We start from the raw sequence: 14,877 nt of genomic DNA, 5'->3' as shown, positions 1-14,877 counted from the left end.
AAGAAGGCCCTCTGCCTGGTTCCCTGTAACTTGGCTTCTCGCAACCAGAAGGCCCTCAGCGCTGGACCTCAGTGTCCGGGCAGAACAATGGGGGAGGAGATGCTCCTTCAGGTATACTGGAACCAAGGCCGAGCATAGAGTGTCGTTATTTATTTTAGCAAGGAAGAGCAGACTTGTTCCCTTTCTACCACTATGTTGGTTCTGCTGCATTCACAAACCACAGAGAGCAAGCCAGATAATACTTTTAAGTAATCTCTTGCCATTTATCCATCTAGTAGACCACCCCATTGGCCACTCATATCTGCATAGTTCGCAAAATTCAGACGATTGTTTTACTGTATCTGATGAAAAACAAAACAAAACCCTCAATATAAAATCCACATAAAACCAACACAAGGAGCATAAAATCATTCTAAAAGGCCAGCCAGCTAAAAAAGAAGAAATTAGTTCCATGGTCTAAAGCACAAATTTAAAAGGTATGGGGAATCAAAAGGTGTGCCCTACAGTGGAAGACATTCCACAGCTGAGTACATACTATGGCTCTTATCTCAGCAGTCAATCTTCACCTAGATTTTCATTTCAAGTACCAGAGTTGGGCACTTAAGAGCAGAACTGGCATGGATGAGCACACCTTGCTTCTCAGAAGAGAAAATCAAGTTGCCCACCCACAAGCAATTCCGCTCAGTTGTAAGCCACTCTTTCTCCTGAAGCCAAGCACTCCACCTCCTATTTGCAGAATTTGGATTCCAACTCCCATCAGCCCCGGCCAGCTGGCATTTGGGAAATTAAAATGCAGCAGCAATTACCTGGGCGACCATTCTGTTTCCTCATCTCCATGTAACGGATAAGTTCTGCCGCTGTTGTTTTATTTCCCCACCAATAGGGAATCGCAGGCCACAACTCACAGTGCTTTATCACTTGTCCTGGATCGTCATAGGACACAATAACCTGGTAGCCAGAGGACCACATGCTCCGTAGGGTCGGAGTGACCTGAAAGATAAGGGAAGTCAACATACTGAATTCATGTTGCTCAATAGGAAAGATGAGGATCAAGTTCAAGGCAGCTCTGTGGAACCTCAAGTTCCAAGTCATACTTCCTATAGCTCCCTAATTGTACAGTGGTACTTCTTGTTGCGAACGGAATCCGTTCCAGAGGCCTGTTCGTAACACAAAAAGGCCGCATCCTGAAGCGCCTCATTTGTGCATGCACGACGCAATGTGGCACTTCTGCACACATGCAAAGCGCGATTTAGTGCTTTTGCGCATGCGCGCAGGTTACGGATGCGCTAAACCCAGAAGTAACCTGTTCCAGGACTTCCAGGTTTGGCGTGTCTGTAACCTGAAAAGACGCAGCCAGCAGCAGACGTATCATGAAGTATGACTGTATAGCAAAATATACGACCAGTAAGATGGTGGGTACAAGTGGATTGCAAGACACTTTCGAGGGTAAGGCCACTGAATTCATGGAGTCTCTCTTCCTCCACCCCCTTCCACGAACCATGTTCTTTTAAGGTAACCAATGCTAGTTTGATGCCCACCCACAAGCTTAGGACTGGGGTCTATTCAAAAAACAAAAGGACCTTTCTTCCTTTCCTACTTAAGTACATTAAAAATCACAGCAATATATATATATATATATATATAAAAGGTCCATGTTTGTTAACTTCCACTTTTCTCCGAAACCGCTTGACCGATTGCGTTGAAATTTTGACACAACGTTCCATTCCACTATGCGAGTGTTTGTATAAACTTAGATTATATAGATGTCACACCTGTCACAGGAAAAAAAAACATGCTTTTCTGGAAAAAAAGAAAAACAGGAACAGGAGAGGTTGCAAAACATCGCCCTCTAGCGGCGACTCCACTGGTACTGCAGCTACCAAAGTTTCCCTCAGCTCAGGTTTGCAGGGAACCCCTGCTGGACAAGTGTGAAACTGCAGGCTGAGCTGAGTGGAGGTTGGGGCTTGCCGGGGTGGGGGAGGACGGAGTCGGGACGGGTCATGGGTCAGGACGGGGTGGGGTGAGAGGAGTCACAGGGATGAGCCACAGCAACGCGTGGCTGGGTACAGCTAGTTCACTATACAGGAGTTAACTCCTAGGGACCGAGGTCCCTTCAGCACCCTCCACCCGAATAAAATATTCAAAAGGGGGTCCAAATTTAATGGGCATTGCTATACAAACAGTGTGAATGTGTTGCATTATGTGATCAATTATGTAGCACAGGGCTTACCTGCCTCTCCCCCCCCATATTTTATTCAAGTTGGCACCCCCAATTCATTATCCATACACCCATGTGGAGCAGGCTACAGAATTGTCTGTGATACTGCCTGCGAGTAAATCCCATTGCTGTCAATGGAGCAACTATTCAGGGATATGTTTTACATCTGACCACCTTCTGAACACCCACACCAAACCTGGAAAAAGCTTACTTCACCCAGGAGAGGATTGATGCTCATTTTGGGAGGGTAGATTAGGCCTTGTATCCAGTGTTTTACTCATTGGCTCATTGACATTAAGCCACATGACTAAATTAGGTCCGTTACTTTCAATGGGTCTATGCAGGGTAGAACTTAATTAGATGCAACCACATAATTTGCCATTATTGTTTTGCAACTTCTTTCTTTTCTAATGTAGCACACAGGGCCGGCTCTAGGGGTAGGCTGGGTAGCGTGGGACAAGAAACGGGACGGAGCGGGGGAGCCGGAGCGATCTCCGCACCACGGCGCCAGGGTGCCCCCCGACATGGTTGCTGCTAGCACACCTTTAAGGAATTAACTACGTCAACATGTTTACATGCCAAAACATTTAACATCTTACCGATAGTAATGTCAGTAATAGCAAATTTAATTTGTGCTAAGGTTGAGCTCTGGAATCTGTTTTCAAAAACAGGGCTGAGTCGTGGAAAAATGTTAGCGGACCAAGAGTTCCTTTCCATTTTAACTAGCTTCAGTCTGTGTCTACCAATTGGATAGTGTGCCTCAAGTCTCAACACTACTTCTTCTTCTTTTTCATTTTAAGAAATTAAACACTAAACTATTGCCATTGAATCACAGTGCATCTTTTGAAATCCTATTTACCAAAAAGGATGTGGGTATTCATATTAATATGTACAGAATCTCATTCAATTACAGCATAGTTATAGGATATCTACATGAGCAATCCTATTTATTTCACTGTATCATCCTGAACAGGCCAGTGTGAATAAGGCTTCTACAATCTTGAAACTTCACAACCAAACATTCCAAGCAACTTACATTTCTAGGACACAGTTTGCCACTGAAGATCTCCTTTGAGCGGGAGACCAAATGGTGGTGATGGGCCTCATCTAATCCATCAAAATTTCTGAAAGCTAGAACGACAACCTCCCAGGGGTGGTTTCTCAACCATCGTAAAATATCCCACAGGACATCCTGCAAAAGCCAACATGAAACAAGTAAAATAAATAGCTGCTAAGTGCTACGAGGAAACTGAAACGAACAGCATCCTGTAATTGATGAATTTCGCAAGTGATGATAAGTTGCATACTACAGATACAGTAATTTTGATTGTGCAGGATTGGAATTTTTTTTACACGTTTCCTGTTTGACATATATTAGCTAACACAAGCTGGGTATATTATCTACACTCTAAGGTATGCAGGGATGTGGGTTTGCCGATCAGAAGTTCGGCAGTTCGAATCCACATGACGGGATGAGCTCCCGTCGCTCTGTCCCAGCTTCTGCCAACCTAGCAGTTCGAAAGTATACCAGCGCAAGTAGATAAATAGGCACCACAGTCGTGGAAGGTAAATGGCTTTTTCATGCACTCTGGCTTCTGCCACAGTGTTCTATTGCGCCAGAAGCAGTTTACTCATTCTGGCCACATGACCCAGAAAGCTGTCTGTGGACAAACGCTGGCTCTCTCGGCCAGAAAAGCAAGATGAGTGCGGCACCCCATAGTCACCTTTGACAGGACTTAACTGCCCAGGGCTCGTTTACCTTTACCTTGTCTACAGTAGAGACAGCTTTTTTATAAAAAAAAAAAACCCAGTTGATGTAATTGCAACTATAGAATAATCTTGACTAAATTGTGGAATCCTGGAAATCTCAACTTTAATTTTCAAGTCTAAGTGGCAAGTAATCTGTCCTTATGACACAGCAGAGTACTTCTGCCCTGTTAGCATTACTGTCTTTCTGACAGGAAGAGATGTTCAACAGGAAGAGATGACTAAAGCACATATGCCACCGCTTTCCCTTTTGCATTTGCCAAAAAACAAACCAACCCCAAAACAGAAGAGGTATCCTAGCTCAGAAGGCCTTTTGGTTTAAAAGACTCATATTAACATCTGTTGCATAGTCTCAAATCCTATTGACCGCAAATCCATTTGGCACACATAACAGAGCAATCAACTGAGGGGTGGGTTGCTCAACCATTATTTTCCAATAAATATGGCAGTGTTATAATTAGGAACCTGAAGTTACCGCACTACTACAAGTCAAATACAATACAAAAAACTAACCCAGAACACTCATCACATAGTAAGCAGAATTAATGGGCCATTTGATTTAATAATAATAATAATAATAATAATAATAATAATAATAATAATAATAATAATAAAGCATCTGATTAGATACATAAGGTGTGATCCAAAGATTCTTGAGTGTACCCATCTACAGAGACTTCTTTTTCTCCAGCCTAACTGGGAAGGAAAGTGAGCCACAAAGAGAGGAATCAATATGTTTCTCCACTTGCAACTTGCTTTTCCTTCCATGCTGGGCGGCACTTGATCAAAGAGAGCTACAGGATATTCTGGGGAGAGGTGTCAGGACCACATTGGGCTTGGCTGGAGGCTGCATGCCATCCCCAAGTTGTGGTTTTCCCACCTCTCCTCTACATGGAAGGGAAAGGCTGTATGCACCAGAATTCATTTTCCATGTGGTGCACTCCCTGGCTCATAAGAAAGAAAGAAAGAAAGAAAGAAAGAAAGAAAGAAAGAAAGAAAGAAAGAAAGAAAGAAAGAAAGAAAGAAAGAAAGAAAGAAAGAAAGAAAGAAAGAAAGAAAGAAAACACAGAGGAAGCCTCTGTGCGTACAGAAATCTCTATAAAGGCCAGTGCACCCAAATATCTAGCAAACACAGTTGTCTAGTTCTCACTTAATGGTAAACCATGTTTTAGCACTACACACACCAGGAAGTAGCCACAAGTCTTGGGCTCACACATTCTTTGCTTTCCTTCTGGACAGCCAGGAGAAGGACTTTGGACCAGAAGCAAACTTGTTAGCTTAAGACACTGTGGCTTGAAGTTGGTTTGTTCTAAAACTGACCAGAGTTTGTTTTGAACCACAGTCTGCATATCTCTTATTCTTGGAAAGCTAGGTACACCAGGATCTCAGTTTTTTAAAAAAACAATTTGTTCCAACCTCTTGGAAACTAAAAGGCCAATAAAAGAGAAGCAGAAGTGTGTTTTAATTCATGCTTTGCAAAGCCAGTCAGGCAATTCTGAGAAGCTGATTCATATTTTGAACACTTAAGGTTAGTAATGTTTGCCTGCTATAATTGTTGCTTAGCCTGCTGTGGAATCCTAATAATCTTCAAACAGATTAAAATATGCAAGCCAGGCATCACAGGGAATTGCTATGTTATACCTGAGTCAACATGGTCATTGCTGAATCTTTAGTAAGTCTAAGTTTTGGGTCTTGTTGAAATGGTGAACACCTGAGAGCTGCGCTTTCTAGCCTAACACATTTGGGTTAGATCCAGACTAGGTTAGCTTCATTTAGCTAACAAGTTAGCTTTGCCTTAACTTAAATCCATACACACACACACACACACACACACACACACATACACTTAAATCACATTCAGTGGGAGCTAAGCAAAAGCAACTTAGTAATAATAATAATAATAATAATACCGTAATAATAATTTATTATTTATACCCCGCCCATTTGGCTGGGTTTCCCCAGCCACTCTGGGCGGCTTCCAACAGAAACATTAAAATACACTAATTTCTTAAACATTAAAAGCCTCCCTAAACAGGGCTGCCTTCAGATAGTCTGGATCTATCCCTATGATATTTATAAAACAGCATAACAGTAGCCAATATTCCAGTCAACTGCATCTTCACAACTATTAAGATTCCTGCAAATTAATTTCAACAGCCCCAATCCAGAAAAAAGAGACATGCACAAGCAAGATTGAAAGTGATGGGGCATGTTTGTAGATTTTAATGGAAATAAAGCACAGCTGGTTTTTTCTGAACAGGGCCATTGCTCCAGAATGAATACAAAATACCCAAGCAGGATATTGATGGCTCTCTGACTTTAACATGCCTTCAGTCCTCAAGGCCACCCTGGGCTCCTTTGGGAGGATATAAATTTAATAAAGAATCACAATCATGCATGTTGTTTTTAAACTCTCATATTGTGTCAAAGTCATCAAGGATCTTGGATTTTCCTAGACAAGCTCCACTGAACAGGATCCATGTAAAACACAAATGTGCTTAAGCAGCGCCCTTTTCATTCCAACAGGACGTACATAGAAGAATGTACAAATAAGTCCTTAGTTCTATATTTCCACACTACAGACTTGAAGGAGCATCTCCTTGAACTTTGACACTAAAGATCATTTGATGCAAAAAAAAAGGAGGGGAGAATTAACGTCTTTTTCAGGTCATAATGGCATTCACTAACTTCCATTCCAGTACAGATCCATTGCACTCTATAATGAAAATGTGACCATGATCTGGACTGTAGGAAGGTAGCGTATTCCCTGGCACGCACAAACAGACCTTGGTCTGTAGTGAGCCAGCGCCCATACCAAGCTTATCCCACTTATATGGGAGCACATAAGTGAAGTTTCTGATTCACCTGGTACAGATGCGTGCTTTCTCTGCCAACAGGACATGGTACAGCCATGGCAACCATGCATATGTATGCAATATGCAAATGGTTTAGTTGGCCAGACCAGCTAGTCCTGCTTAGTATGCATGGGATGTCTAGTTGCAGCACTGTTTGCAGGATCATAGGGGTCAGCACTCTCTGCACTGGCTGCAGAATCAGTCAAGTTACCTGCCACCTGCCTGATCCAGCTCACAGCCTGATAGTTCCAAAAGCCAATGGTAAATCTGATGGAATTCCTCTTCCTCAAATGGGATACGCCCCCCACAAGGCTGTTACAGATGAAACATTGAGGCATACATGCAGCTTTTTTACCTGCACCAGGAAGGGGCTGGCGCATGCCCCATATTACTTAAATAGTAGTTAGATCAGGGCTGGGGAACCTGCAGCCCTCCAAACATAGGGCTACAGCTTCCATCATCCCTGGCCAATGGATGAGGCTGGTGAGAGTTGGGAGTAAAACATGTAGGGGAGTTAGATCATTATAAGTAACTAGGTTGTCTTAGACTCTTTTTAAAATTGTGTTGTGATGTTGTGTTTTAAGTCCTCCGTGGGACCTTAGGGTGAAAGGCAGGTAATAAATCCCATGATAATATGAAACAATAAACACTTCAGTGCTATGAAAGCAAAACTGTACCTCTACAACCGATGTTGTGTACAGCATATGAACAAAGTGCAATTTCATGGAAGGTTCATCAGGCTTGTGAGCAATCCTCAGATCAAAATACCTTATTCCAGCATCCAGTTGCTCTGACAGAGTCAGCACCTGTGAAGTTAAAAACAAAGTGCAAACAAGAAAAAATATTGAATTGTCTCAGTAGCACACTTTTTTTACTTTAGATAAAAAATGGTATTCAGAAGACAGTGGATTGTGCTGTTAAGCTGCTTAGCACAAACCTCAACATTTTTAATACGTCAGGCACATTTATCACTATTTCTCCGTGCGGTAGCTGTGGGATGGTACATGTAGTATGGCCCTTATAGCAGAGTGAGCATTCTAACTGTTGTAAAAGCAAGCTCCAGTAATAAGACATAGGAACCAGAAAGTTTGAGAACTGCTTACCTGTGTTATAGACCACCTCAAAATAATTGGGTGTACTATGCTGTGCATATGCTTGTCCATAAACTGCAGCAACTTGGATTCATTTATGCTCACTTTCGAGTCCTTATCCAAGCAGTAAGTCATAGCATCATGACTTCCTATTGGAATAAAAATGTAAAGTCAATCTACTTCCAATCATTTGACAAATCAACTTCCATCTCTAAAACCATGTGACTTTTACGCACAATCCCCACCCTAAGCACATGGTTGCAAAAAGATCTATCGGTGGCGAAAAGCGGGTATCAAATTGTAGGTGCAAACCCTTTCATCAAGTTTCTTAGAGGCTGAGACACCGGGTTGAAAAGCAAGATCCATGTGGTGCCTGATTCTGAGCCATCAAGCAACTTCCCAAGGTTGTTGTTTCTGGAGGGCTGGCAGAAAAGGGAAATCATTCCTTGCTAGTGCTTTTCCCCCAGCAAGAAGCTTTAAGTTAGGATTTCCTAACCACCCTCTTGATACAATTTGGGCAAACTACACATACCCCAACATTATGGCTTACTTCTATTAGATTTTGTCGATGAGATTTCGGCGTTGGGCCTGCTCCTTGGCTGAGTTATCTGGCACCAAACATCAGTCAACATGACAGGAAGAAGCTCACTCCAGAAATTTCCAAAATGTGGTCTACACATGTTGATATTGCATTTGTGGGAGTGCACAGATGCTACAGATCATAGCCAATCCAAATCTAAGTGTAATAGGATACTGAAAAGCTGGTGCTATTTACCTGGAAGTGACAAATTAGAGAGAGGAATGCCCCAGAGACATTCCGGCAAATTAGACATCCATTGGCCGCCATCACTGTACAAGCGAACAGATTTCTTTTTTGAACGTCCCTTCATTTTCCCCTTTAGCGTGTTCTATAAAAGAAGCTGAACAAAATTGGAAGTTAACTCTGCTCCGTCGGTACAGCCTTCACATTGCACAGTACAGCTGTGGCACTGATTAAATTCCAACACTTACTAAATTCAGGAAATAGGTGACTTGCACCCACAAACTAATAACAATACTCTAAGATAAGAATGTAAGAAGTGAGATAAGTTTCCAGGCTACAGTTCCCATAATCCCTGACCACTGGTCTTGCTAGCTAGAGATGATGGGAGTTGTAGTCCAAAAGCAGCTGGAGACCGCAGGTTGGGAAACACCGGTCTATACCCATCCCACATCTGTCAATCTATTTTACTACATGAACTGTAAAAGAAGCAGTACATCAAAAGCTGGAGTCAGGAATAGGTCAACAATAAAACAACAACACCAGTATCATTGAAGTTAACTCTTTATTCAAAGAAACCAAAACAGTGCAGACCTAGTGGTCACAGCAATCCTTCCCAGTAGGTCTTGCCCCAATGAGGCAGTTGTGAGAGCCTTCCCACCACTCTCTAAGGCTCTTCTCCCAGTTCCTTCCCCAGCAGACTGAGGCTTCATAATCTTGTCTCTCATTGCTCCACCCTCTTCATTTCTCTGTGTGTTCTGTGAGACCGGGGGGGGGGGAGGAATTGGTCGCAACAGGAGAGGGAGACCCCCTGGATTCTTCAACAGCCTGCCTCATCTCCGTCTCCTGGCCCTCCTCATCTCCCGAGTCTGGACTGCCCTCTGCCACAGCCTCTCCCTGCTCACTAAATCCTGTTGCCTCTTCAGCTTCCAACACCTCCTCCTACCAGTCTGCTCCCTCTTCTCCCTCACCCGTCATCCTACCACCAGTCCCCTGGCCTCTGAGACTTCTTCCCCAGGGGTTTCCCTTGAGGGTTCCACAGCTGGTGCCCCCCAACACTCCTCTGCATCCAGCCAGTCCATGATATAGTACAACAAAATCCCAACATAACAACAGATGTCATTTGGGCAAAATTAATCCATGTACACTTTATTCGGTAAGAATTAGGAACATCAGGGAGCACAACACAGATTAGACTCTATACAAACACATCCTAATCTGCCCCATATATAGCGGCCAATATTGCCTGACCACAGGAGATCCTGACAGCCACAACCTGATTTATTTCGTACTGGGCTATTAACCTATTTTTTTTTGTAAAGTCCCTTCTGCCATTCCTTGTCTGTTGTTTTCCTAAGTAGGTCAGTTGTTCCCACACATAAATTACCAATCAGTAGTGCTAAAGCTTCCACAGCCCAGGCATAAACTCCTAAGGAACCTTATAAGCCAGGTAAAAATGCATAATAATAATAATAATAATAATAATAATAATAATAATAATGTCAGAGCAAACCAACTTTCTCCCTAACAAAGAAAAGATGTTAGAGCACCATTCATTTGATGGGCAGAATTCTCACCATCTCTATTCTAGATCACCCATCTATTCAGGTGATCAGTAGTAACAATATCTGCTAAACCAAACATGTGCCTGTTTAGTGGGGATATCCTCATGTGCAATAGCAAAGGTTCTGATGTGTAGAGCAGGCATCCCCAAACTGCGGCCCTCCAGATGTTTTGGCCTACAACTCCCATGATCCCTAGCTAACAGGACCAGTGGCCAGGGATGATGGGAATTGTAGTCCAAAACATCTGGAGGGCCGAAGTTTGGGGATGCCTGGTGTAGAGGAACCTCTAGCTTACGGTCATTATTGCAAGGAATTCCATGTGAGATGCTAACTCATATTCTAATTTGTTATATTTATACATCATAGTTCAAGCTATATGACTGTACCATACAATTTGCAAAATTACAGTGCATGTGTTTGAGAGAAGATCTAAACAGGTATGGGGAACCTGTTGCCCTCTAGCTATTATTGGACTTCACTTCCCATCATTCCTAACCGCTGGCCATGCTGGCTGGGATAGGAGTTGGAGTCCAACAAAATCTGGAGAGCCACCAGTTTGCCATACTTGACCTAAAAACTTGTACATTTAAGGCTGAACTACATGTTACAATTAAATGCATGGTTTCACCAATAGCAGCTTCTGTCATACAGCAAATCCCAGCTTGAGGGACATTTTAGTTGGACCTGGAGTACAAAGGAAAAGGTTTAATCTTCCCCTCCCTTTGCACCTCTGTGGCCTGCAAGTTAACAAAAAAGAAGCCAGACCTATTAAATATGTAACTGCATTTAATGCAACATGTATTCTGGACCTTTCTGCATTTGCCACGAAGTATACATTCAACACTTCTATCTTTGCAGTCTAATAAATGTACTTATATGTAAGTAAGTACGTAAGTAAAACCTTTATTGGCATCAAACAAACTCACAGACAAAATACTTTAAAACTGTCACTGTGGCAAACGCTGTGTTAAGAGAGAGAAGGGAATAATCCGCTATCCGCTTTCACGACAATGGGGCTTCTAATACTTCAAACGACTGCAGAGTATAACGACGAGAAAATAGTAAATTAAGATATTGAGCCACCATCTTGGTGAGGACCGGGTCCTTCCCCAGCAAAAGGAATTGTACTTATATTATACACATTGCCTCATTTATTCATATTTCAGTGTGTTATTTCATATTTTGGTAAAGTATGAACCATCCCTAAGCTTCTCTTGGAATTTGTGGGTGCTGCTTGTTTTGAACACATCAGCAATCTGTAAAACACAAAGTCCACAATTTCACAGTCCGTGTCTTGCGCTTCTTTTTAGAGTTCAGCAACCCAACTCTGAAAGGCTGAAAGGCTCACAGACGGGGGGGGGCGGGTTTCAGACCCAATACAAAATTTCATGTAAAATTTCTTATTTAATGCATTTGTAGATCGTCCTCCCCGCCCCCCATAGACACATGGGAAGTTATTTTGCGCAAAATAGGACATTAGTATCGTCTGTAAATAATCCAAGTTCTCTCTCTCTCTCTCTCTCTCTCTCTCTCTCTCTCTCTCTCTCTCACACACACACACACACACACACACACACACACACACACAGCACCTAGAACGTTATGCTACTAAACACTGAACGGGAAAGTCCTATATAAAAACGGGGAGGGATGTTTATCAGTTAGACTTTATTACTGCTGTGGTGCCACAGTTTAAAAAACCGGTTGCTTAGAGACGCGGGACATGCCCTACATTCAGCTGTGGGAAAATATTTAGGCTGCAGTCGTAGTCACGCTTTCAAGAGTAAACAAGCCTGCACAGGATTGCATCGTTGGTCGCGCGCAAAGCGGAGACGGGACGGGAGGCATCAAATAATGTTTATAAAAGAAAGAAAGAAAAACTGCAAAGAAATACTGTTAACTTACTTAAGGAAGAATCAGCCCCGCCGACGGAAGCATCCCGTTCCAGGAAACGTTCTTCAGAATCGCCCTGGCACGTCTCACATTTGGCATTCCACAGCACGCAATTCCACAAGCGTCGGGGTCGCAGCTGTCCGTTCCCATCAGCAGCAGCAGCAGAGCCTCGCTTCGCCTCCTCTCCCCATCCGGGTCCGCTCAGATTCTGGACCCAGCGCTCGCCTTTTCCTAAAAGACGCCGCACCGGGATATGAAAACAAACACACGCTGGCCCCGATTTGCATGCAAGCCCCGGGATTGGTCCTTGCCGGCAATGCCCCGCCTCTTGCGTGTGGGAGGGGGTGGTTGGTGCGGGGGGGGGGGAAGAGCCTAATTTGGGGCGGGACGAGGAGCAGCAAAATCTGAAACTGCCAAATCAGGGCTTTGTTATGAAAGTGCAGAAGCAGAATTGCGGGTGGGTGAGAGGCAGAAGAAGCGCCAAGAGGCTTACTTGCAAGTAAATATAGCTCGAGCTACACACTCCACGCGTAATTGAATAAACATGCGTCGGAGGTGCGGGACTGCGCCCCCATCCGCGGGAGATTTATAACAGGCTAGTTCAGGCTTTCTCAGAATCAAACGCCAGGGTTGGGTTAAATGATCGGATCCCCTTCTAAGGTTCTGTGATTCCAGGATAATCGGATTACTCCTAAAGTACCATGGGCGTGGCCAGGATTTTTGGTGGGGGGTGGGGGTGGGGGTGGGGCAGGCTTTTGCCTGAGGTAGAACCTCAGTTTTGTATTGATTTTTGATCAAGCAAATGCAGTAAATAAAAATAATTAACTGACCAATGGAGTCGCTGATAGCTCTCTCGCTCTCGCTCTCGCTCACTCTCTCACACACAGCTTCATTGCAGTCCATAGACCCACACAGTACAACAAAAGTAAATATCAACAGTTAAGGTGCAAATTAGGGCACGGAATGTGATAAAACTGCTAGTACCTTTGCAAAGCAAAGCAGCGTCTGGCGTGGTTTCAGATTGGATGGGGGAACCACCGTCTTGTTCCTGCATTGCAGGGGGTTGAACTAGATGGCCCTCGGAAGCCTCGGAGTCCCTTCGGTGCATCCTGCAGCATGTTCTTCACACAGCATTAGCAGATTTGTTGGATACTGTTATTTTGTTTGTTTTGTGACACTTCCCCCAACGCTGCCACGTTATTGCTGTCCGCATGGGCTGCCGGGCAACCAAAGTGGGACGGAAATAAAATCAGGGTTTCGGATGCAGGGTTTCAGCAGGCCCGTTATGGCATAAGAGCTGGCTGGAAATTAAGCAGAAGACTATCGTATGGTTACTGGCCACAGTTCTGCCCCCACGGTCAGAGGCAATATGTATCTGAATGCCGGTTCCTGGGAATTGCAGGCGGACAGAATATTGTTATACTCAGGTCCTGCTTCCGGGTTTCTGGTTGCCCACTGTGAGTTTAGGATGCTGGGCCGATGGGCTACTGGCCTGATCCAATGTCCTTTTTAAATGTGTTGGGGATTATTGGGTTCTTCTTGCTTTTGTTTTCATTATGCATTTTATTGTTTTATATTGTGTTTTTATCTTGTGAAGCTCCCTGAGACCTGCAAGTTTAGGGCAGTATACAAATTTAATAAGTCGCCGTCATCATCGTAATCCAGCAGGCTCTTCTAATATTCTTACGAAGCAATGTGAACACCCCGAAATTTTTGTAGGGACAGACAGTACTGAAAGCAGTGTTGTGTATGACCACCCTCACAGCACAATTAAAAAGAACCCATAGCTGTAGCCTTAAAAAAGCACTGGAATATACCGGTATTGAAATTCCTATGAAAGGTGCTACAGAAGCTCCAGCTCCAGAAAAGCAGGGGTGGAAAGCCTGTTTCAACCTGAGTGCCACATTCCAATCTCGGCAACCTTCAGAGGACCAGGTGTCTGTTGGGGATGGGACAAGAGGCAAAAGCCGCCGCCCCTGGAATCCAGAATGTAGTATCTGGGGCTCTCCTTGATCTGTTAACGTGAACAGATTTACTCACCAGCAGAGCATGCCAACCTACACCTTGGCATCTGGTGGCTTGGATCAGCAGCTGAATCACAGCCTATGTCTCAATGAAAACCAGGACTCTAATGATTTTAGGACAAGGCTCATGATGCCGGCTTTCATTAACAACCGTGGAAAAAGATTGGTGCTAAAAAATTCATATTAGCCACGCTGAGAATCACACTAGTTTGTTTGTTGTTTAGTTGCTTAGTCGTGTCCGACTCTTCGTGACCCCATGGACCAGAGCACACCAGGCACTCCTGTCTTCCACTTCCTCCCACAGTTTGGTCAAACTCATGTTAGTAGCTTCAAGAACACTGTGCAACCATCTCGTCCTCTGTTGTCCCCTTCTCCTTGTGCCCTCAATCTTTCCCAACATCAGGGTCTTTTCCAGGGACTCGACTCTTCTCATGAGGTGGCTAAAGTAATTCCTGTAATTCAATAACTAGTCCTTGAGAGCAGGTGATTGTGAATAGCGGTTTCTAAGAAGTGACCTAAAGTCTTGTTGTTCATTCCTGGCTTCCTCAGTCAACTTAGGGTTTCCGGACTGACATCAGTTTTAAGCCTCTTGGGTATAGGAAGTTATTAAATAACAGGAATGGCAGGAAACTAATGTGGAAGCTACTAGCTAGTGGGTACTGATTAAGACAATTAGCTATGGAGTCTTTGCCTGTGAGTCATCC

At 43.8% G+C, this 14,877-nt stretch overlaps 1 protein-coding gene across 1 annotated transcript in view; it reads right to left on the bottom strand.

The window, feature by feature from the left end:
* Positions 1 to 14,877, bottom strand: part of PLCXD1 (phosphatidylinositol specific phospholipase C X domain containing 1) — a 19,509-nt gene extending 4,632 nt beyond the window's left edge. Inside the window, exons 1-7 of the mRNA XM_035114256.3 lie at positions 13,134 to 14,877; positions 12,162 to 12,380; positions 8,707 to 8,851; positions 7,944 to 8,080; positions 7,518 to 7,646; positions 3,255 to 3,410; positions 807 to 990 (exon numbers count right to left, since the gene is read on the bottom strand). Coding sequence (XP_034970147.1) covers positions 807 to 990; positions 3,255 to 3,410; positions 7,518 to 7,646; positions 7,944 to 8,080; positions 8,707 to 8,821 — 721 coding nt within the window. The 5' untranslated portion in view covers positions 8,822 to 8,851; positions 12,162 to 12,380; positions 13,134 to 14,877. The remainder of the gene's footprint in view (positions 1 to 806; positions 991 to 3,254; positions 3,411 to 7,517; positions 7,647 to 7,943; positions 8,081 to 8,706; positions 8,852 to 12,161; positions 12,381 to 13,133) is intronic.

Source organism: Zootoca vivipara, chromosome 4 (assembly GCF_965207765.1).
Source record: "Zootoca vivipara chromosome 4, rZooViv2.hap1.1, whole genome shotgun sequence".
Taxonomy (NCBI): Eukaryota; Metazoa; Chordata; class Lepidosauria; order Squamata; family Lacertidae; genus Zootoca; species Zootoca vivipara.
This window is presented reverse-complemented; position numbering and strand designations above follow the sequence as displayed.